This window comes from Rhipicephalus microplus, chromosome 5, assembly GCF_043290135.1.
Source record: "Rhipicephalus microplus isolate Deutch F79 chromosome 5, USDA_Rmic, whole genome shotgun sequence".
In the NCBI taxonomy this organism is placed as follows: Eukaryota; Metazoa; Arthropoda; class Arachnida; order Ixodida; family Ixodidae; genus Rhipicephalus; species Rhipicephalus microplus.
In genome coordinates, this window is record NC_134704.1 from 101,699,109 (window position 1) to 101,723,964 (window position 24,856).

Genomic DNA, 24,856 nt, shown 5'->3' on the forward strand with positions numbered 1-24,856 from the left:
GCTTTCGCGAATACACTTTGCAATCTGCAAAGTACCCTTCAATTTTTTTTTTCTATCCACGTCCGGTGCCATATTTTGAACCCCTCTTTAATCCAACTCAAAATTATGCGAATCCACGCAGCATACCCACAGTTTCCATGGTAATTGAACGATTACAGCAATAGAGATGTCACAAAAATGCGGTGGCGCTGTCATCGGGCGTTTAGTTTCGCGTGGTAGGCAAAAGCCGTCGTGCCTATACACAGTTGCTGCCGTGTTTTCCCTGATCCGTGTTTTCCCTGTTTGTTGCCCTTCAAAGTAAAAAAACGTTGTACCGACGAGTAGACATGATTATTTGAGCGGAAAGGCACGAAAAAATTGGGCTAGGTCTTTTTTTTTTTTTTGCAGTTACAAAAACCGTCGCAAGAAGATTAGCCACGCGAGAACTTAGCTTTGATGACGGTTCATCAATTATGTTTTAAAATGGCTGGCCCAACAATAACGATTCGCTCTATCAAGCGTTTGTCGTTTGAATGTGCCACATCGCGTTTTCCTATTGTTTGAATAAGCCTTGTGTGGAGGCATAACGAGCTTGTTTACCTCAAAGCACGTTAACGCTGTGGACCGCATTGTCATATGCAAAGAAACACGAATAACTTTTCGCTATTGCCATTCTTGATATAACTGCAAAAGTCTTAGCGCGACGCGTCAAAACAATTTCGTTATACTCGTGTGAACAGTCACTCGGTCACGAAGCATGTGTTTCTTTCTGTGTGGACGCGCTTAATTAGAGCAGCAGTGAACGAAACGATTGCTTTGACTATGATTTTCCTGTTTACATGCTTTATATGCGGCTGCGATGACACTCCAGATACCTGACATATAATGTATCGGGCAGAGCTGTTCTGGCTGCGCTTCACGAGGTTTTCACGTCCATGAGAATTCACAGAAAAAGAGTAATCCGGAAACTTGCCGCGTCTGTTCACTGTCTGTACGCCTTTAGCGGCCCTGACTTGAGCGTACTAATTGAGCCACGGATCTGACAGGCACATAACCACATTGTCCCCAGCATGTAGGTAAATCATTATCGCAAGCGTATTGAGGATGAGCGACTCCTAGATAAGCTTGGTCATTTGAGTGAACTACTTCGGCGCCTTTGTAATACGCGAGGATTTACCGTAACGATTCGTGGCTATGTATTCTTACACCACGCATTTGTATATCGTAACCTAGAGCTTCTCGCTGAACTCGGTCTGTCGTTCTTGCATTAGCTAACAAATTAAAACGTACAAACGTGACGTAGACTGCCAAAACGGCGATGACATTCCGCAATTGAGCCACATTTCCACCATCGAGTTACCTCATGCTTTGAATGAGGTTCTCAAGGCTAGAACGTCAACGAGGCTTACATGTTCATTTCAGAGTCCCTATTACAGCCACTGCAACTTCCTTTGTTGTGGCCACCGCTTGTATACACATGCGGAAGACGTCCCGACGTGCCATGCTCGGAGGCAGCTTTCGCATCTGCTGCGCCAGTGTTCCCGTAACCATAGAGGGTGGTAGCGAGCTTTTGGCTGGAATGGCTGGACGGAGCGTACACGCACCGCGACGTCGCTACAACAAATCCACATATATCGACGGCGCCTGCCGCTGTTTACAAACATGTAATAAATCTATACTCACCATGCATCCATCCCCGATGCGCTGCGGGGCCAGCTTGGCCTTGGATGCCTGCTCGAAGCAGTCCACGTCTGGCCCGTGAGGGGTCATCATGCTGTGCAGGCTAGCGCCGCCCCACTGGAAGCCCGTCTCCTGCAGATGCACACAGAAGGGCTCACGAAACATCATGATGATTTTTTTTTATGTAGCAGGGAAGCATCTACTATGACATTAGGTGTCATTCTTCGAAAAGTGTTGTACACGCTGCACACTTGAAAGTAATTACGTGCACTTTGCTGATGGTGTGTCTGTTTCTGATAAAGAACTGTGCCCAATGCTTTTGAAACGGGTTGGAGGATTCAACCACCCACTCCTTACGCGATTCGCATTGTCTTACGCATGACTGTTACGTCGCTGTTTTAAAGCGCTGTACTACGCATGCTGTCAGATATTCCTTACCTTACACGAAGTCTGAATATGGCCAGTTTGCAACGGAGTTTCAAGCGTTGGTGTAGCTCAATCCGATAAAAAAAAAATCCGCGTAGCTCAGTCCCATAGGCTGCCACCAGAGGGTCCGAGTACTATCTTCATTCCGTCCTCAGTATTTCATTATTTAGTTGTTGTTTTTTCTTATTTCATGCGATAATGGTTACGCATTCGCTGCAAAAAAAAGTGAATACGCGTACCTTGGCTTCATACTTCCCGGTGATAAGACCCATGAACTCGCTCATGCAGTTTCCTAAAAAAAAAGAAAACAGAAACGCAAACTGTGCAATGGTGTCTTCGATGTTTCTCGTTAAGAAAAATATCGACGAGGAATTATTAGGCAAAAAAACACTTGCGAGATTTCAATCCGATTGGCGTGACAATATACTTCTAGTGATCAGGGTCAAACATGAAAGAACAATGCACTATCTTGAAATCAAAAAACGAAGAAAGAAGGATATCAATAATACAAAAAGTAACTAAAGTATTATTACTAAGGAAAGAAACGGTGAAAAAGTGTACTGTTGTAGAAAGAACACCCGAACTATGCCAGCCTACGGTACCTTATTAAGTCCAATTGGTGCGTGCAATGAAAACGTAGAGGCGCTGTTTTCGAGGAGTTCAGGGGCTGCGCCTCTCTTAGATTAGGAACTATTTTAGCCAAATATTTCACACCGCTAATACCTAAAGGGTCATTAACGCCTTAACAAGATAGTGCGATTGTTTCATTTTTCCTTCCATTTTTTTTTGCGCGCTTCAAAATGAGAGCTCGCCTAAAACAAGGGAGGTAATTACGCGCTTTCAAGGGTATACCGACGCGAAATGTAGTGTTTCTTTTTTTCTTTCTTTTGTTTTTGTGTTGCGGCAGACGAAAAATTGAGTCCTTGGAACTCATGTTTAAATGTCCATGAACTCACGAACATTGTAATTAACTTACTCGTAATCCCATCAGAAGTGCATCGGGAAAGCACGTGGCGGCAGCAAACACAGGACTGCGTTGACTGGCGGAGGTGGGTGCAGTCAGAATGATGATGATTGTTGTCGTGGTTATTAGGATGTTGATGATGATGATGATGATGATGCAGGACATTGTGCATACCTTGTGCACAAGTTTCGGCTTGATGTTTGCTTTGTTTCGCCAATAATTTGTTACTTTTCTTTACTTACTTCCTTCTTTCTTTCTCTCTCTTTCTTTTTTTCTTATTTCATACAAAGTTGTTAATAGTACTCCAGACAGAAATTATCGTCTGTTCGTGGTTGTAATTGATGCATGAATAGACGCAATGATCATTCCCTTTACAACGTGCGATAACCTGAGTGCCACCGAGCTCGAAAGGTGAAAAACAACTTTTTTCTTCTTCTAAGTCCGCCTAATTACTCAAATATATCAGTTAAAGCAATCTTACTTTAAAAAAGAAAATACCCATAAATTTTCTACCCATTACATTCTCGTGCCGAATTACCTTATCTGTCTCGATATTCATTTTTATCCGTTACATCTACTTTTGTGCTACTAACACCTTAACCACCTTTTACATGTATATTTCTATTGCGGGTTTGTTTTCCTTCTTATTGTTGTCCCTAAATTCCAGGGCTTCATGTAAGCCACAGCTAGAACACACACCCAGGTAGATATCTCCACATTCAGTCAAAAGGGGCTCAGCCGTTTCCTCAGGTTCGCCACATTTAGCATGCACGTTTGTCTTCTTTACTGAGCTTCGTTTTATGACTACGCAATCTAATACAACCTGAGCTCCCTTTAAACAGTACACAGCGCCTCCGCTTCAATTATTATCAAATGCATTCCTCTTTACTTCATCTTTGCTTTTTCAGCAGTTACTGATAGCAGAGTTTTTTTTTTCATTGCTGCTATCAAAAAAATCCCCTCCACCTTCCTGACTTTTGCTAAGCGCTCTTTGTTATCATAACGCCACCTCTAAGTCAACGCTCTTTCTGCACAAATACCGGAACACTTCCTCGGCCCACCTACCCTCCTTCATATTCCTCAGCATCTCTTCTAAACTCATTCGCCTCACGTCAGTAAACAGCTTCCAGCGCACTCTATGCCCAAGTATAGGCGAAGCTGAACTGAGAAGGTTCAGACGAAATCGGGAGGAGAGGTACGCGACTGAACGTCGTAGTACTCACAGCAGTGACAAAAGAGTTGACCCAAGCTTCCAATAAAAAAATGCAGAAAACAGCGCCAATTTCAGCCTCTTTAAAAACCACTGCAATCGACGACTCCGTTCTCTATATAATCACGCAACGCAAACAGAAAACGCTACTTGAGTGATATGTTTCGTCGCCGTTAAATGTGTTCAGAGACAGGTTTGTACCTATAGGTGTGGCTCCAGATTTTTCGTTACATAATAGTTTCCATCATGAAGTTGTCAATAATGGTAAAAAAGTCCCCAACTTTACACGTGATTGGACACGCGTGAATCAACGATGGGCTGCAAATTTGGTGCTCTTTTGAGAATGGTTCGTCGTGCAAACTTTCTTTTCTAAGCTTGCGGTCTGCTGCACTCCCTCTTTTTGTGCCCTGAACAGTAAAACTATCTCCCCGATTGGCTAGTACAAACGGGCGTGCCCACCTTTCTTTCGGACGCAACAGAGTGAAAACCACCCCGGACTAAATCTAATGAGGGTCACGCGTCCAGAATTGACACTCACCCCCGCTGACATAATTGGCCAGCGAAACAGTCAAGTGCTATATAACAGATGCTCTTAGACTACATTCTTGACATCAAGCCCATCTGTCACGTCAATTCAAGGAGTTTAATCATAGCGAGATTCACATGCACTGACCTACCATTCTCCAAGAAGATCGATAAAATGGTTACGGTAGAATGCACTGCAGTGACCGGTGTTCCGTAGTAAAGGCATCGCCAACGTTGCGATCACGCGAGTACTTGTCATTCATGCTGGGATACAATTATTGTGCAAGGTGTTTGAAAGCTTCGCTGACGACTCATGCGAGCAAAAGTTAACGCAACTCGTTCTTATTTTTTTCTTCGTCATATCTGCAATTTTAACATGCGATTGCCGAGCGCACGTTGTACTGAATGGTGCAAAAAAGCGATCTATTGAAAACGAGTTACTACGATCTATGGCAGTTTAAGTTCAGACAATTTCTTCGCTATCGTGTATTTACACAGAATCATTCCGTTGTACGCGTTGGCAAATATACGAGTTGATTAAGGCACTACTGCGTTTCCGATATTTATTCGTTAATTTCTTTAAAATACGTTACAGGCCGAACAGGGCATTGCGTAAAGTGAGTATAAAAATGTCATGCACGTGGGCATACATTGCTTGAATATAAACAATAAAAATTATCGATTATTATACCATGTAAAATAGTTGTAAACATAAAGAAAATACAACGGGAGCTAAATACCGAGAACATGCTAAATATGGACTGTGCGACAGGCTGCCAATATTAAACAAAAGCTTTTAAAATGCTAGTGTTTATATATTTCATGAAAAGCAAACACTGCTCGAGATCACGCATCAGCTATGAAGAGCAGGTTAGTATCCAAATGCAATAAAAGTAAGAAAGTGTGCAACACAAAACAACTTATTGTTAAAAACGTGAGTAACAAACTAAATTTCCGTTAAGTAAGCAGCTAAGACTAGAACTGCGTGTTGAGATGGTTTCGGAATTTATCTTTATTCCGCTCACCTACTACGTCATTTGGAACAGAAGATGAGTTATTTAAGGCGTCGGTTTTGAGGTAGACGAGTGTGGACGAAAGATCATTCTGTAATCTTAAATGGACCCCTGTACCTGCCCTTCAATGGGCACTGGGGTCCTACCTGTATATTATTAGCCAACTGTGTATTTTACACGCACTAAACTGAAGATGATTGATCATAACAAAGGTTTCTCTCTCTTCTCTCTCTCTCGCACACACACACACATACATACATACATATATATATATATATATATATATATAATGAACAGCAAATGGCTGAATACTCACGGTGATAGTATGGGGGTCTGAAGGTGTTCTCGGCTACCGACCAACGCGGCGGGAAGATGACGAAGTCGGCGATGGCCGTGCCCGGCTTGGTCGATGGGCAAGTGAGCACCGTGAAGATCGAGGGGTCCTGCGTGATTGTTGACCAGGGTATGGCGCTCGCTGACCAATACGCAGCCAAATGAATACGTAAATGACAAACGCTTTTAAAATTGCGTTTCCCATCTCTGGTTGGTTGCTCCAACTGACCAGCGGTTTTCTTCCCTGCTCTCTACAATTTAAGAAAAAATGGAGTATTCGGGAAGCAGTTCTGCTACACAACAATAATTGTCATCTGCTGGCGCTGGCCTATTCCTTGTCGGGAATGCTATGTCACACTGATAACGCACACACCGACCGCGCACTTATATATATATATATATATATATATATATATATATATATATATATATATATATAACGAGAGCAAGCTGTCCTATCGGCAATTTAACTACTTTTGCACACACAAAATCTTCTGTACGTACTCTTTCCCGTATTCTAAAGAGTGGTTATTGAGCTCACGCTCTTGTTGTATAGCCAAAATACTGAGAATTCTGTTTGTCTTCAGCATACTGTGTTCATTTTTGTCCCGACATTCACAATTTCTCAGTTTAAGCATTCCATCATGTTTCGCACTTCATCACCATCACTGCTAGCGAGCAAAATATTGTACGCAGACGTATCTGACGCGGAAGTATAATGACGAACGCAATAGCCAAAGGTCAGAGGTAAAGAACTTTTCAGTTTAAATTTCACCATTTTGACTCACGCAGTGGTCGTATGAGACGGTGTTGACGGTGTTGAACTTGGACAGTTCATACTTGTAGGGGACATAGTTGCCATGCCACGCGACCACGTCGAATGGAGAGTGGTTCTGCATCCCAATTGAAAAAAGATAACTAAAAAGCTGCATAATTGCAAAACATCTTTGTCATTTCAGAAAAACTGATCATGCTGTACCTGTTTACCTTCAACGGCCTCTGAGACTCGCTAACATAAAAATCTATGAGTTTTACTGGCATTCTGTCGCATTGCTCTCAATAATCTATCTCTCGACTTTCAAGGTCCGCTGGCCGAATCTGTTTTTCAATCACCTGTTACAGTGCTTGAGGCAGCGACACATCCTAAACTTGTATCAAAGCTAAAGCCATGGAGAGAAAACGACGAGAACAGCGTCGTTGCTGACCTGTTATCTCAGCCTCACTAGTCAATAATTTTTTTTGTCTTTTACCAACTATCCAATACTCACCGTTTATCACGCAAGTAGCCAAGTTGGTACGTTATTATACTTGGTTGAGCAAACAACGTGAGGATGTGCCACAAATACAAGGCCTTACCGTACTCTACCCTTCGTCCCTTGTCTATGCCACGCTGCACATTCAACCGACATGACGGTTCGCCAAGTTTCTCGTGTAGCTAAAGACACGTCGAATCGTAACCCGCTGTCATTACGTGTACTTTAGTAGTCATGCTGTCAACACTGACCTGAGAAGCCTGGAACAGGCACCCTTGGTACTTGCTGACGACCAAAAAGCCGTTCACGTCCCGGTCCTCATACCAAGCTGTTGGGGTCTTGAAATCGCGAGGGTTTGCCAGCCCGTTGGCTCCTACATAGCGCAGGGTAAATTACACATTTCAATTAATTTTGTTTCGTGACAATTGCAGAAGACGGCCAGTTCAGTCATACACACATCCCTGCTTCGCTATGCTGCGGTCGTATAGACATCCGCCATGAGAACTCTATATGACTATGCAAATTGTACCTGACGTGCCGTTTTAACACGTTCAGCGAAGGATTTGAGGCATGATAGCTACATATATAACAGTGGCATAATAAATTAGGAACATGAAATGAGACTGTGACTTAACGACAAGCTATAAAATATACTCTGGAAATAATTTTCGCCACGGGTCTCTTTTATACCGTTCGATCTCTGACAAACACTTCATGTAATCTTTATGTTGACGTGAATGCAATTGGATAGAAAGTTGGGCTAGCTGGCAAGAATGCATCCTTGAAGCAGCGCTAAAAGACGCAGACCAGGAGCAACAAACACACAGGATGAGCGCTGGTTGGGGAACTCATTTTTTAGATGAATTCGCAACGTGTTGTGTAGTTGTAGCGAGGGCATGCACTGATCTCGGCATGGGCTTCAATACCAGAGGGCGCGAAATTCATTCGTAGAAGCTCAGAAAACGCATGGCAAAAACATTTAAGGCGGGTAAGATTTTCTATATTCAACCTAATTTATATCTCTTTGAAGAAAGCTGTGCGCCCGGAAACGAGCAAACCTTCACTTTGCGATACCGTTAGAACATTATTACGAAAAAGGACTGCCCTACCAGCGCCATCCCAACGTGCAAAAGCCTGCAAGGTTCCTCGAGCCACACATGGCTACAAATATTGTACCAAAATGCCAATGTCCCTATTTTCTATATAGCAGCATTGAGATTGTTATTCATGCAAAAAGTGTAGCAACGGCTCCGTGGGACCCGAGTTTGGAAGCACCAAGTTTTCACTCGTAACGCCAAGCGCCGAAATTATCGCGGGGTGAAAAAGCGGTAATAACAGGGTCGCACTTGATAGCCAACTGGTGTCTGAGCATCACAGTTCCTAAAAGAAGCTGCCTCGATGACGATGACTATAGGCTCTGGCTTTTCACAATTATGCGATCACGTATCATTCGATTCGAATATGGACCCGAATACTCGGATGCCCTCAGCATCGCCGCATTTTCGCGGGAAAACGTCGATTCTGCTGCCTTTCTGGAAGTAGCGGAAATCAGCAGGATCTCTCCATCATGCATGGAAAGTCATAGGTCAGCGAACTCATTCTAAAGTCGACTAACTCGGACTCAGACTCAGATCAAGCCGCAAGAGCTGGAACCACCAATTGTAACGTTTTCTGACTATGCTCAAAAAGTGTTATCCCTACTTTTTACGAGAACGAGGCAGAGAAGAGCATGACGGGACAGACGCTTTTTCTTTATGCGGCGCCCATCCTGTCATGCTCTGCTCAGTCTATAGACGTCGGCTTTTAATGCCTTATACTCGCGTCATCCGTTCGACGGTGCACTGGAACGGTGTAAGTTGTGGCCTCTCCCCCTTACACTCTCTCCGCAATCATGCGATTGTTGAGAGTGTGTAAAAAAGAAAATGAAAACACAAAAAAACAGTTAAATAACCGCACACTATCGCTGAACTCATAGGAATATACAATACAAAGTGTGCCTCAATTTTTCTAAAGGAAAGCAAAGTATCCACGCAACCCCACCCGCTTCCCCGACTCTTCCTTTCCTAGGCACTTTTTTTTCGTACGGCAGGGTAAGAGGGAAGGGGGTGCTCGAGTACGAAAAAAAAAGACGCAGGAAAGGAAACAAGAAAAAATCTAGAAAATACACGAGCAAAAAAAAGAAAACAAGAGGGGCGGTTGGTCGAGTACGAAAGAAAACAAGCTTAAAAATTGATTTAAAAACATGGCTGATCCCTTTTATAAGGAACTGGTATAACACTAAAGTGAAACGATTCCTCGCAGAAGTAGCTCAGCATTCATTGTGTATTGTTTCACCACAATGACGAACGAATGAGTGCTAAAGAAGAAAATGGCAATTTAATGCGAAGAGCGGCAAGCCGCTCAAAGCTTACAGTGCACATCTCATGCAGAAATCAGCCACGAAATGAGCATAAGCAGCACGAGCGCGGACAAGCAAATATCTCAGCTCATTAGTTAAAGCACGCTGTTCAAACATAAAGTCGCACGAAACAAACGCACAAGTATAGGACGAGCGCGATCAAACGTCACAATTCTTACTTCATTGTCGTATGTGAGCAGCGTGCTCCTTGTCTGAACGTGACCGCAGCAGCGAGCCAAGTGACCTTCGTGCTGTCTTGAATCAGGAGTCTGATCTGATACGCGCGAGCAGCAGAGACCGTTCCCATGGAGGCACGCGCTCAAAAAGACACGAGAGTTACCAACGTTAGAGTGCCTCGATGCGCGCATCGAGGATCCCTAACCAACGTGAGCCCGTTGCGCCATCTCGCTACTGATGACGAAAACGTCGTGAAGTTGAGGAGCTCTGAGGACTGTCAACGGTATATGGCGTATATAAATAGTTTGCTGTTAGCATGCTTGCGAACGTACGCTTTGCGACTTCAGTGGAGCAGCGAGAGTTCCTCATTGAAGCCACGAAGCATACGTTGTCAAGCATGCTAACGGAACTTCGTTACTCGTCGAGTGTGTCACCACTAACACCAGAGCGCTTATCGTCGCCGTGTGAATATACTTATGTACTGTACTATTAGCGCCATTTTATGTTCATTCCAACGCACAGCACGTCCCGCGCTGGAAAGTGAGATGTCACTGGTCCGACGCCCTGCTACGGAACTACTCCATCTGGCTTTTTTTCTTTGCAGTCTCTTATTTTACTACGGCATACATCATATCTGTGACAGAATTACGTCAGCGGAGCCATCGTGGACCCCGGCATAAAACACTTTCATGTCAAATGAAAACGACGTCGTGACGTCATTCTCGCAACGGGCGGCCCTCGGTTCGCAACTTTACGAAGGTAGCCACGTGAGAAGTAAGCAGTTATTGAAATGCAACAAAATTTCCACAATTAGCCACCATTAGGCAATTAATATGCGTTGTCATCAAGGAAAAGACACCTGAGCTCCAAAGAATGAGCGTGTAAATCCGACCAACAGAAAGAGGGTAACATGGCGCTTTCTTAGATAACCTCAGTGGGAGCGTATCAGCTCCCCTCTCCTGCCTCTCTGCTGGCTCCCCTGTGCGCTCTGCTATGGCAGTGCCCTTGTAAAGGGGCCCTCAAACACTTTTCTCTATAGCCCTGGAATCGATTCACTAAATGAGCTTATTATCCCACGAAATAACCACTGCAAAAGTTCACAAAACTCTTCCAGTACAAGTGGAGTTACAAATAGTTGTCGCACGCTGCTATTGCTTTCTCTTTTTTTCTCGTCCTGACTAAAGCGCTAGACGCTAAGCACACAGAAGGCACACAGAAGAAAATTCGTCATGCACGCCTCGTGATTTTGAGCATGTTTTCTCTTTATTTTTCCTTTATATGCGCAGCCTTTCAGGGTGATCGTGCGCACGCGTGGACAAGTTGCGGCCTCTCGTGGCGGCCCCAGTAACAACCGAGCGCGCCATGCTCAAATCAAACAATGGCTGATACTTCACTTGCAACGCCGTAATTTTTGAGCATATAGCGCCTTTGTAGAGAAAAGGGAAATCAATGTTTTTGTTAGTTTTGAGAATTTATTGCAAAATCCGGACCTCGTGTTGCGCTACAGTATTTGGCTCGCGCGGTCTCGGCGAGCCTCGACTACATAAGGCAGCGTTTTCTGCCTATGCTCAGAAAGTGTTGCAAGGCCCCTTTAAGTTCCTTCGGGCTTGTCAGCACTATAGTGTGAAGTTGCCATAATTTTTTATATACCGTGACACGGAAGAAACCATACGAGAATGCGCTCACCGATAGGACCAAGGTTTGGCAGCACGAAGTGGTTGTCGAAGATCTCGAGGACGTAGCCACGGCTGGGACTGGATACGTACACTTGGAAACGCATTCCTTGCTGCAAGAGGCAGGATAACCAGTGCCATTGCTGTCAGGACGCGCCATCAACGTCTATAGATTTCGTTTCTGTTACGAATATCATACTTCACTCGCGCCGTCTCGTTGTTTTGCCTAATATGACAACCCGCGATAGTGCGTTGCAGCATCTCTACAAAGGCTGGGCCAAAATATGTAAGGTGGTGAAGTAACGTGCGTCTTTCAAGTGTACCGACTACGAAAGTGAACGTCATGGTGGCTGTTCACTTGTAAAATACACAAAGGGTTTCTTGTAGCGAGAGCTACAGTGGCCCTGTTTTCTCCGTTTCGCTGTGGCTGGTGGCCGCTCAGTGAGCTGAGCCATTGCATAGCAACTACCGCAGCTCGTAGCACACGTCGCCACGCCATCTGGCGTGACGACAGAGGAGGAGCCGCCATTGCATCGCATAAATACAAAAATGGCGGCTCGGTGGCATTCGTCGGCACATATGGAAACTGAGTCGTGGAGGCTGAAAGAAGCCAAGATTTGTCGTTGAACCTCGGTGTTGCCAGATATTATCGAGCAAACAAGCTAATACTCATCACAGGAGAAGCTCAAAAGAAGCGGAAACATAATCAACTTTCTCATTATTTAACTTATAAGTAATTAGAATAAAAATGTGTCCCTCAAATTCGAAGGGGAGTTTAAAAATCATCTAAGCGTATTGTACAGCGAAATGATGCACAAAAATGAACGAAAGTAAATAGGTGCCTCTTAATAGTGTCTTCTCGGTAGTTTTCATTTGGTTCATTTGACAGTGCATGATACAGGTTACTTGCTCATTCCCCCAACGTATCTTTGTCTTCAACACTTAACTGCCTCAAGGCCACCGACAAATAGGCTATTGGGGAACGACTAATGCGCACAAGTGAGCATGCCATGATCACGAAAATTACTATATCTGCCGGGAAAATCCTAATTTGCACACCGAAGCGCGGCAAGCGACCGGAAAATTACACAAGAGGATCGGCGAAAGAAAGAAGCAGTCCAAATCCAATTATTGTAAGTGGAACTGACAACTCTGCTAGAACTAAAAGCGAGAGGAGGCAGCGAGTCTAGGAAGCGGAAGTAGAACGAGCTACAAGCCTTGGGAAACGTGTAGTCGTGCTAAGTAATATAATTAACAGTACTTTTCCGTACGCATAACTGAATTAAGCCAATGCCAAATTGAATTTGTGTGTCACGGGTGCCAAGCAAGACTCCTCCTTCTGTGCCATGCTCTCGCGCTGGAACACTTAGTTCTAGTTTTCGAAATATTCACAATCTTCTAACTAAATAAAACTGGTACAATTTCGATGGTTCTGGCCGAAGTTAAAAGCTTCATTGCATATAATATGGGTACATAGCTTTAATTAAAATAAAAGCCGATTCGCTTAATAACAACGATTCTTTTAATGTTATTTCATTAGCCTAAGCAGACCAAGTGTTTCTATGCCATAATGTGTTCTGATGCAGGCGTTAACTACCACGGATAGCAAGAGAGGAGAGGATAGCGGAGAGGGGGAAGGAAAATCCTGCGTTTATCTGAGTGCATTTTTCGTAAATATAGTTGAGCACAAAACAACTACGTTTGTTCGGATTACTACGTTAAAGCTGGTTGTAATAGATGCAAGCGTAGTTTACGAGGTTGCTGCCACTGGTAGAGGTGCGCGCTGTCGAGTTTCCGTGACGAACGACACCGTGTTGAACACGAACGGGAAAACGCCCCCGCACTCTTTATTTACTCTGAATATATACATGTGCCTCTATGGCACGCTTGCGCAGGGCGTTGCCCCGGTAGAGGCGGCATGACACAACGTAAACATGATAACAGCTGACCGATTACGCTACACGCGCTTTCCTACACATGACTGGTAGCTTTCAAAATGCCCTTTCAATGTTGAAAGTGTTCTTTTAAAAAATCTGAGTTTTACGGATACATTAGAATTGACGAAAACTTTAATAATGTGTGCTAAATGGGTTTTTTTTTCAGATTTATCAGAAAACACGGCGCTTTAGTGGTGACGCAACAATTTCGCCTTAAACTCAACATCAACGAAGTGCCACCATATCCTCTGAATCTTTGCTGTCCCTCACCTGAATGACGCAGATCTCGTTGTGTTCCACGTGCATCCTGCCGAACTCGGTGACGACGTTCAGGCTACCTTGCTGGGGAACTGAAAGGGGCAAAGAACAAGCAGTGGTATAAATACTCGCACCCTGTCCTCAGTGCATGACTTCACAATTTTTTTCAAGTTAACATCGAGTACTATTTTTAAAGGGATGTGGTACAAGGTTGATAGACTTGCCTATCAGGAAATCTCCATCGGAGTTGTACATGGCCCTGAATAAAAAGAAACAGCGAGAAAAATCGCTTTAAAACATGCAGTTTTTTCACAAGACTTCTTTTTAGTAGAGTTCAAGGAGGCTTAGCTACATGTAATAAGAATATCCGGGATTTTACATCTCAAAACCAGCTGTATGATTGTGACGGATGCCATAGTTGATGGCAACGAAACTTTCGACCATCCCGTGTTCTTTTACGTGCGCTAATATCGCACGGTACACGGGCGTCTATCATTACGCCTCTACCTAAATGTGACTACCGTGGCCACGTGATCAAACGCGAGACCTTCGGGGCAGCAGCCGAACACTATAATTACTGATCCAACGTGGCAGATGTTTAGCAACATGTGGCTTGCTTATGATGCTCATTTAGGCTTCCTGGTAAATGAACCACTGAACTTGTTTTCTATTGAAATATATCATATCTTATGGTCGTACAAAAACGAGCATTTCGATAAAGAAAAAGCCCCACTTCCCCGAAGAAAATTCGTGAGGAAATGAGAATGCATTTCTTGTGCCGAAAGAGGGTACCGTTGCCGTTCAACATTTGCCTTGCCCGACTTCCACTATCACCTTGAGAAGCGCCCAGCCAGCGAACGGCTGAGAGTGAGGAGCTAGCGAATGGCAGAGTAAACTGCCAGCGTTCTCGGCTGGGCATTTCCCCGCGGCGTCTCGAGCACACATTTCCGGATGTTAGTGGGAGGCGCCCAGTCAGCGAATGGTCGAGAGTGAAGCGCGAGCGGACGGGCGAGTGGTGCGCAGGGATGAGAGAGAGCATATGACAAGAGAAGGAGCGGCGAAGCACTGCACCTAAAATTATTCTTACACCATGCACTGCACGTACCCTCTCCTACCCTCTATCGCGCCACATGCTCTGGTTTCTCGGGAGAAGGATAAGCGCGCGTGCCCACAGCTGTTGCTGTCGGATAGGGAGTGAGAGCGAAAAGATAACACCTGCTGGCGCGCAGACGCCGCGGACAACACCAAATGCCTGACATTTTAGCCCGACTAAGAAATGCATTCGTATTTAAAATGCAGTCAATCTCGCAATGATTCGGCACATACTTGTCCTTCATCGAGATATTACAGCAGTACACATGAACGGCGACTCCGTGGCGTGTCCTGGCGTCACCCGTTCCACAAACAGTGTTCAGACCCTGGGAAAAAGAGCCGATTAAACGGTGAACAGTAAATCATCGTCTTTCGTTGGCAAGGAGAAAAAAACACTTCGCAGGACAGCGCAAAAAAGGAAACAAAACAAAAAACGGCATAGTGAACACACCTGACGCATTACTCTTCGCTGCCCTGTTTTTTCGCTGTTCAGCCATAATGTTCATTAAACTAATAGCCCACATAAGAACACCTCTTTTCTCCCCTTCATCACTTCCCAGTGCAGGGTCGCAAACTAGATGTGCGTCTGGTTAACCTCCCTGACTTTCCTTGCATCTTTATCTCTCTCTCTCTCTTTGAACAAAATAAATGTTAATAACTAGGACGTCTGGGATACCCATTTGTACAGGTGTCTCTGCCTAAGAAACCTGTTGAAATACTAGGCATCACATGTTTCCTTTTTCTCCTTGTTTTTTTCACAGTATAATATTAATGCGTTGTTATGAAGTGAGCGTGCGCACATATAAAACGAACACTGTCAAGCACGATAAACTGGTCTAGTTGGTACGGTTTCGCCATGAACACTAGAGAAATGTTCTCCTTTCTTCATATGCATATATACGGTCTGGTATTACGACATTCGCTCATACCCCAAGTCACTATATGCTTCCGTAGCGGCTACCCCGTATTCTAAATCGTTTCCCATAGTAGAGTACCTTGTGCTCTAAATCGTTACCCACTTTTTCTGAACACACCCACTTAGTAGAGTACCAAGGGCTTTAAGTCGTTAAACACATTTTTCTAAACGCACCTGAAAGCCCTCTGTGTGAGGCCCCAGGGACGACTTTCAGCTCTCCTGTAGTAGAGAACCGAGTACTCTGAATCGTAAAAAGAACCCTGAAACGGTTTTGACGATTTTTCGCAAACACATTGGGCCGGTAGACCAAGTCCTAAGGGTAATTTAGAGACTGATTTGAGCTCTCTGCGTAAACTGTGTAATTCGGTATACAACGCTTTCAACTTGCGAATCACTTGAGATCGCTGCAGATCGCTGCGGCTCAGCCAAGCGCGTTTTCAACCACCCATGCACTAAGTCACACGCTCTGCTCCACTGACGTCATCGTTTCCAGCTGATCTGATTGGTTGTGGAACGCGCAGCACAGACGGCCGGTATCGGATCTGCGGCGGGATTTACGCGTATGCGGTCTCACGCCACGTCGTAACGCAGGTGCCGTGAAGGCGGAGCTTGGCTCCGAGCGCTTGAAGAAAGAGTTGAGGGCAGTTAAGAGTGAAAGGCAAAGTGGAGAAGGCTGGTACGTTTTTAGTAATCGTAGATCCGTTAATAATAGATGTTTCAATTGAACTTTGGTGCCAATGATTTGCTCCAGTAGTGGTCTAATCAAAAACGAAATGTGAAAAAACCATTTCAAGGACCCTTTAACAACTTTTTGGGGCGAAGCTCCCTATGCCGTGAATCGTGCGTCGGCGATGTATGTAGTCGTCGCCGTAGTAGTTGGAAGACGGACTAGAGGAGCGGCACGTGTACACCCTTTTCAAGTGAGGAGGAAACCCGCGCAAGTTAATCATAAGTAAGAAGATAGTTGTTTCTGATAATATAACTTACAGAGACGAGTATTGTGACTTATCCCCGTATCCACAAACACTCCTCGACTCGACTTGCACCCTTCACTTGACATAGTTGAGCACTGCGCCGCTGCTAGGCTGAAAATGGCACTGCGCTTTTCAAGAATCGCAGCAGATTATCGTTGATATGCAGTGACTTGCCCGGCCTAGAGACGGTGCTCCCATCGGCTTTCTCGAGTGAAGGGGAAGCGTTTGAGTGAAGGGACGTTCTAGGATACGGGGGTCAGTCAAGTGAAGGACGAAATTCGAGTCAAGGAGCGTTTGTAAATACGGGGGTTAGGTTTGAATACCAGCCACTCGAACATGTGACAGAAACTTCTTACTTAACATATGAGACGTATCAGTGACTAATATACGTTAAGCAATCTCTTTGATCTTATCCTGATTTTCAATGGGAATCTCCAATAAAATTTGCCTTCAGTTTGATGCTCACTAAAAAAAAACTTGTAACAGAAGGACGCACTTTGAGAACTATCTGACCAGAAAGTGTTGCCACGTTAAACTTGCTGGGCGTAAACTACCTGGTTTCAGCAAGGTTTAGCGAAGGTTGGGTCGCAGTGCCATGAATATCATGAACTAGTATATATACATGAACTAGAAGCGGTGAATGGTGGGAAGTAGACACAAAGGGCAGGTTGTGAGAAAGTGCCCGAGTGCTGACTCTCGTTTAGTCCATGAAATGTCCGCTGGACGGCGGTACTTATATATGCTGAATGTATGATGAAAAGATGCGAGATGGCTGTACTTGGAGTGTTCACTAGATGGACGGACGGACAGACAGACAGATGCACGATAGGACGGACGCTTCACCCCACTCATCATCATGAACTCCGTGCTTATGATGTGATTTTTTTAAACAGAGCTCGTTCTTTTGGCCTCGCGGTACAGAATTATATCGCGCCCCTCGGTAGCGCACTGTATTGGGAGGTTTAACTAACGATCTTACGTCTGTGCAAGCACTCGCACGTTACCAACTAAGTCCATCTCTACGTGTATAGTGCCCAATGGTCCTATCAACTGTGACCCACAGTCCTCCCATTTACCGACTGTGTAACGTGCCTTGCTGGCCTCCCATCACTGTCTACAGACTGCATGCCCCGGAATCGATGTAGCTGAAGCGAAAGTGGTGGACATAATGGCCGCACTTGGGAAGCCTATGGTACCCCGACACCGACATGCGGTCATGAGTCACCCGTGGGAGCACATGGCCGCAGCAGCGTTGCCAGGTCATCTTCGTCACTTCGTTTGGCGATGGGAATGGGGCTTGTTCCCCATTCGCGATCGGCTACAAAAACCTCCTTGGGCTACAACGATGACAGGTGGTACGCGAGTCCACTTGCCCTAACTGCGTAATGATTGAGGTCAACCGGCATGTGTCGGTAGAATGTGTGGTCACCCGCCTTCTTGACGTGCGGTCCATGCTGGTTTTCATGACCAACGTGTCCGAGAGTTCGTGTCCGGTGACCGGTTCCGATGGGGGCGTTTCGCGGCATTCATAGTAGTTGCCGGCCTGCTCAGCCTTAGGCGTAACTGCAGCAAATCCGTCACTGAGAATGGCCGTTTATGTGCCTCGTTACCACTATTGGGGCACATGAGGCGTGAGGTGTTCGCATTTCTACTTGTCTTCTTGGGAGAGCTCAAGTTTTGGCGTCATTGGTTATGCTCTTTTGTCAACGTTGAGCATGAACGGGTGCTACTTAATTTTCAGCCGACACGGTGCGAAGCCGTACCATCAAGTCAGGGTTGATGAGCTTGTCGCCTTGCCCTCTGTAACTGCGTTCGCCACCTTGATATCTCATGCCCTGGTGATTCTACCACCAAGTTCATGTATACTAAGGAAAAATATGTGCACCTACCCATTCACCCATTTTAACGATTCTTTATAGCGTCAGTTCTGAGTCATAGGCGTTTGTTCATCTGTTGATCCGATTTGTGCTGTTTGCTGTATGTGAAAATTTAATTATTTTTGTTGTGTTGATGTGATGTGCAGGCGCGAAAATGTTAATGTAATCTTGAGTACTGATTCGTCACACATAACCTATGATCTGTACATATTGTAAATAAATTCTTTCTATACATCATCTGTCATTCGTTGATACCCACAAGACGGCTTTATGCTCTCCCATAGTAGAGTAACTCGTACCCTAAAGTGTTAACAAGTCTTTTCTAAACACGTTTTTTTTTCACTCAGGGACAGACTTCTGCCCTCCCATAAAAGAGTACCAAGTGCTCTGAATAGTCAAACTCTTTCCCTAAACACTACGACCTTTAGCAGCAGCGTGAACTCAGTCGCACAGTGATTTTTGTGAACAGTGCCCAAGTGTACTCTTGTTGCTCAACTTACGTCAGCAAAGTCTACGGATGCCTTGCCCTGCTCCGGAATGCTGAAGGGCTTCCACCGCAGGTGTAACAAAACGATAACGCAATCAGCGCTACAGCACTCTTGCAAAAATCAGCGGCGCTCCAGGGCATCTTTCAAAAAAGTTAACTGTTGGGCGAGTTGGTGCTTTCACATAGAGACAATCGTGAGGCCGCAAATATACACAACACACAGAAAAAAACCGACGAGGATAGGCGCAAACTATTAACTGGCTCTATTGAAAAAATATAAACACCTTCATGTATCAACATCATACGCAGGGGCACCGCCACAACAATCACGAAAATTTAAACCGAACGAGAAAGAAATTGGAATTCGGCATTGTACAACGCAATCGAGGTTTCACTTAAACATTTCTATCTGGCTTAAATTTTCGTGGCTGTTGTGGCGGTGCCCCTGTGTATGATATTGCTATATAACTGTTTATCTTTTATGCGAAGCTTTTGAAGGCGTGCGTCTGTCCATTCATTGTATGCATGTAGTAGTACGTAGCCACCGGGGGCACATGCCCGTTCTAGAGCGGGTATGTGCGACAGGGGATGCGAGATGGGAAATGACGGTACTTAGAGTGTTCACTACAAGGACGCATGGACGGACGGACAGACTGACTAGCAGACAGACGGACCGATGAATAGACGCGCGGACGTACGGACAGATGGACGCACGAACAGACAGATAGAAGGATGGATGGACTCACGGATGGACGCATGGACAGCTGGACAGACGCATGAATTGACGCACGGATAGTCGCGCGGACGGACGGAAGCACGGGTGGGTTGACGGACGACTTGTAATTGGTGATGCTTGTATTTGATAAATTTAAAACTAGATAGCTGTACTTGTAGTTGATGATGCTTGTAGTTGATAAATTTAAAACTAGATGGCGGCACATGTAGTTGATAATGAAAGATGCGAAATGTTATAATATGAATGATGTCACATATGGCGCATACCATTGGTTGAAGGCAATAGTTCAACGGTGTATGCTAGGGGGAGCGTTGTAAAGAAATTCGCTCGCTGTTGCCGTGTGCACGGAGTCGTCAGATGGTGGTGGTGGTAGTGGTTAGAAGAGGAAGAAGGCACCTCATTTCGGCAGCCCGGTAAGGAGCACGAACTAAATACGGAAGATTCACGGTTTACCGATGATTCCCTCCGGAGCTTCGCCCACTCGTCATCATTCACCCCGTTGATATGCTGTGATTTTTTTATATAGCCAGTTGGTAGTTTGCGCCCTTCCTTATGTCTGTCTCTTTCTGTGTGTTGTGTATAGTTGCGCCCTCACGATGTTTAAGAGTATAAAAGGAGCATGGTAGTAGTAGTAGTAGAAGTAGTAGTAGTAGTAGTAGTAGTAGTAGTAGTAGTAGTAGTAGTAGTAGTAGTAGTAGTAGACGACTCGTAGCGGCTACTGCTGCTATATCGTAGTGTGAGCGCAGTAAATGAGTGTCCCGTCTTTCTCATCTCTATGGTGTATCATAATCAGTGGCCTGATAGACAGTGCTCGATGTGAACATTTATGATAAAAAAGAATGATCAGTAACGTTCTCGCCTACATCGCTATTATCTAAAGAAAAGCTACTTATAAACCATGCAAACATGCGCCGAAGATATAAATACGTACGCATTCATGCGAATAATATTAGTATGCTCGTAGTGCAGTCATGTGACCTGAAAACGCACCTGGTTAGGGTTCGGGTGGTTGGAGTTCCAGTCGGAGGTGAGGTTCTTGTTTCCATTGTACTTTGTGAACGGCGTGTGCTGCACCGATGGTCTGATGCGGTACAGCCAGCTGCAATTATAGGTGATTAGCATTAGAGGCATAGTGGTTAGAGCATATATATATATATATATATATATATATATATATATATATATATATATATATATTTATATATATATATATATATATATATATATATATATATAAATATATATATATATATATATAATGTGAAGAGGTTTATGAGTCGTTTAAGACAGCGACGAGACAGCGTGAACAACCGTCCAGCGATCGGCACAGCAACGAACCGAAGCACGAGCCGAGAGAGCCGGGCGTTGGCGATGCTGCTCGCTGCAGGCACATCTTCTTCTTCACAATCGCCCCCGCTGAAAAAGGAGCCATCCTGGCGACTTAAGAAGTTTCAGGCAGAGGCTCATGGTACGGTTTCAGTCGGGAAACATGGACGATGTCACGTGAACGCCGGCGCATGTCGTCCGATCGGGAAACTGGTTCAATTAGAAAATTAACCGGAGATGTTTTCTCCAAAACGGTGTAAGGCCCCTCGTATCGGGGGACAAGTTTCGAGGAGAGTCCCGGTGTTTGGTGTGGGATGGCAAGCCACACAAGAGACCCTGGGGCATAGATGGGATCCGGAAGAGAGGTGCTACGGGTTTCTTTCTGGCGTTGTTGCTCTTCCGAGGTGAACGCACGGGCGAGCTGGCGGCACTCTTCGGCTTGTCTAGCAGCATCGGAGATAGGTGGACACTCGGAAGCATCAGGACGGTAAGGAAGTAGCGTATCAATTGTATGGGAAGGCTCGCGTCCGTAAAGAAGAAAGAAAGGTGAGAATCCCGTGGTGGTTTGTATTGCGGTGTTATACGCGAACGTGACGTATGGGAGAACACGGTCCCAGTTGCTATGATCAGATGCCACGTACATTGAGAGCATATCACCTAGCGTGCGGTTGAACCGTTCCGTTAGTCCGTTAGTCTGCGGGTGGTATGCTGTTGTTTTCCGATGAATGACGTGGCATTCCGAAAGCAGAGTTTCGACGACCTCGGAAAGGAAAGCGCGGCCTCTGTCACTAAGGAGCTCTCGAGGTGCACCATGTCGAAGGATAAAGCGTTGCAAAATGAAAGAGGCGACATCCTGAGCTGTAGCGCTCGGCAAAGCGGCTGTTTCGGCGTAGCGTGTCAGGTGGTCAACCGCCACTATAATCCACCGATTACCATCTGGTGTCAATGGAAGGGGACCGTAGAGGTCAACACCGACGCGATCAAATGGCTTGGCAGGGCATGGAAGTGGCTGCAATGCGCCAGTCGCACGTGGCAGTGTTGATTTACGTCGCTGGCAGTCAGGACAGCACTGCACGAATTTACGTACAAAATTGTACATGCCGCGCCAGTAGTAGCGATGGCGAAGGCGTTCATATGTTTTGAACACTCCGGCGTGGCCACATTGCGGATCGTCGTGAAGGGAGGCACATACTTGCGATCGTAAAGTGCGTGGAATGACCAGCAACCACCGGCGGCCATCGGGAGCGTAGTTGCGTCGATGAAGAAGTTGATCGCGGATGGCGAAATGGAAAGCTTGACGTCGGAGGGATCGAGATACTGGAAGGTTGGGCGTGCCAGATAAATATTCGATAAGAGAGGCGATCCACGGGTCACGACGTTGTTCGGTGGCAATCGAGTCGAGATTTAGTGATGACAAGGTCTGGAGGCAAGTGTTTCCGCACGTCTGGTCTGGTGGTAAAGGTGAGCGGGACAGAGCATCAGCGTCAGAGTGTTTGCGTCCGCAGCGGTATACGACGCGAATGTCGTACTCCTGGATGCGGAGTGCCCATCGCGCAAGGCGGCCAGAAGGGTCTTTCAACGTGGAGAGCCAGCGAAGCGCGTGGTGATCAGTTACTAGATCGAACGGGCGGCCGTATAAGTACGGCCGGAACTTTCCAAGCGCCCACACCAGAGCCAAACACTCTTTTTCTGTCACGCTGTAATTAGTTTCGGCTTTCGTCAGAGTGCGGCTAGCGTAGGCTACAACGTATTATGAATAGCCGGGCTTTCGTTGAGCGAGGACCGCGCCTAGCCCGACGCCGCTGGCGTCGGTGTGCACTTCGGTAGGAGCCGTCGGGTCGAAGTGGCGAAGAATAGGTGGGGAAGTGAGCAGACGGCGCAGAGTAGTGAAGGCAACGTCACATGCAGGGGACCAGGAGGTGAGGTTCACGTCACCGCGAAGAAGCTGGGTTAACGGTGACATGATAGATGCAAAATTGCGAACAAAGCGCCGGAAATAAGAGCATAGGCCTACAAAACTGCGAAGTTCTTTCATGGTCGTCGGCTTGGGAAATTCTGCGACTGCTCGAAGTTTTGCTGGGTCTGGTAATACGCCGTGCTTGGACACGATGTGGCCTAGGATGACGAGCTCGCGTGCAGCGAAGCGGCATTTTTTCAGGTTAAGCTGGAGACCAGCGTTGGTCAGGCAACTCAAAACGTGCCTGAGGCGAAGGAGGTGCGTAGGAAAGTCATGGGAGAAAACCACGACATCGTCGAGGTAACAGAGGCACATATTCCATTTGAGGCCACGTAGCGTATTATCCATAAGACGTTCAAACGTGGCAGGCGCGTTACAAAGCCCAAAGGGCATGACGTTAAATTCATATAGTCCGTCTGGTGTAATAAATGCCGTTTTTTGGCGATCGGCTTCTGCCATTGGGACCTGCCAGTAGCCAGACCGCAAATCTAGCGACGAGAAAAATTCCGCTCCGTGAAGGGTGTCAATGGCGTCATCAATGCGCGGCAAAGGATAGACGTCCTTGCGGGTTATCTTATTCAAACGACGATAGTCCACGCAAAATCGAATAGATCCGTCTTTCTTACGCACCAGGACGACGGGAGACGCCCAGGGACTGTGAGATGGTCGAATGACGTCTCTACGAAGCATATCTTCGACTTGATCGTTGATGACGCGGCGCTCTTCAGCGGAGACACGGTATGGTCTTTGACGCAGTGGCTGGTGTAGGCCGGTGTCAACATGATGTTTGACTTGTGATGTGCGGCCCAGTTGAGGTTGCGACACATCGAACGAACTCCTGAACTCATGCAGAAGATCCAGCAGGTCGGCATGTTCGGTGGGAGTGAGAGTGTCGGCGATGGCGCTGGAAAACGTATCATTGGATGACTCCCCGAGTGCCGACAGTGCTTTTGGGTGGTCGCAGTAGTCGTCCGGGACATCAAACAAAAACGAAGGGTCGAGATCCTGCACGCGGCCGAGACATTCCCCCGCAAGCAATGTGACAGGTGTGGAAAGCGGATTGCTTACGAACATGTTGCTTCTTCCGGCGGCAAGGTCAATTGTTGCGAAAGGCAGCGGCAAAGCTCGACGACATTTGAAGATATCGGAAGGCATAAAAAGAACTGTAGCGTCAGTGTAGGCGTTGCATGAAACGGGAACAAGGGCGCAATTTTCAGGCGGAATATCGGTATCTTCATGAACGAGCAACTTCGGCGGCTGATGAGGAGCGTCCAGTAATGGGACATCACACAAGGGTGAAAACTCAACTTCGGCGCGTGCGCAGTCTATGACGGCATTGTGGCGGGATAGGAAGTCCCACCCGAGGATGACGTCATGCGAACAGACAGGAAGAACAATAAACTCCACGATGTAAAGAATGCCTTCGATGGAGATTCTTGCAGTACAGGCTGCGAGAGGCGTTACCTGCTGTGCGCTTGCGGTGTGAAGCGACAGTCCGGAAAGCGGCGTGGTTACTTTGCGTAATAAACGGCAGAGATTAGCGGCAATAACAGAAACAGCGGCGCCAGTGTCCACAAGGGCGAAAGTACAATAACCTTCAACAGTTACTGCGACCACGTTAGCAGGAGAGGAGCGAGGGCTTAGACAGTTCGAAAACGGCGCAGT

General features: G+C 46.0%; 1 protein-coding gene across 2 annotated transcripts in view; it reads right to left on the reverse strand.

The window, feature by feature from the left end:
* Positions 1 to 19,236, reverse strand: part of LOC142817889 (homogentisate 1,2-dioxygenase-like) — a 28,967-nt gene extending 9,731 nt beyond the window's left edge. The window contains exons 1-10 of one of the 2 annotated variants that reach the window (XM_075895825.1): positions 19,186 to 19,236; positions 15,153 to 15,244; positions 14,051 to 14,085; positions 13,839 to 13,918; positions 11,645 to 11,744; positions 7,635 to 7,756; positions 6,919 to 7,023; positions 6,114 to 6,240; positions 2,325 to 2,377; positions 1,663 to 1,791 (exon numbers count right to left, since the gene is read on the reverse strand). In XM_075895825.1, the coding sequence (XP_075751940.1) occupies positions 1,663 to 1,791; positions 2,325 to 2,377; positions 6,114 to 6,240; positions 6,919 to 7,023; positions 7,635 to 7,756; positions 11,645 to 11,744; positions 13,839 to 13,918; positions 14,051 to 14,085; positions 15,153 to 15,163 (762 nt within the window). In that variant the 5' untranslated portion in view covers positions 15,164 to 15,244; positions 19,186 to 19,236. The remainder of the gene's footprint in view (positions 1 to 1,662; positions 1,792 to 2,324; positions 2,378 to 6,113; positions 6,241 to 6,918; positions 7,024 to 7,634; positions 7,757 to 11,644; positions 11,745 to 13,838; positions 13,919 to 14,050; positions 14,086 to 15,152; positions 15,245 to 19,185) is intronic. The other variant, XM_075895826.1, reaches the window with a different exon arrangement.
* Between the last annotated feature and the right edge of the window lie 5,620 nt (positions 19,237 to 24,856).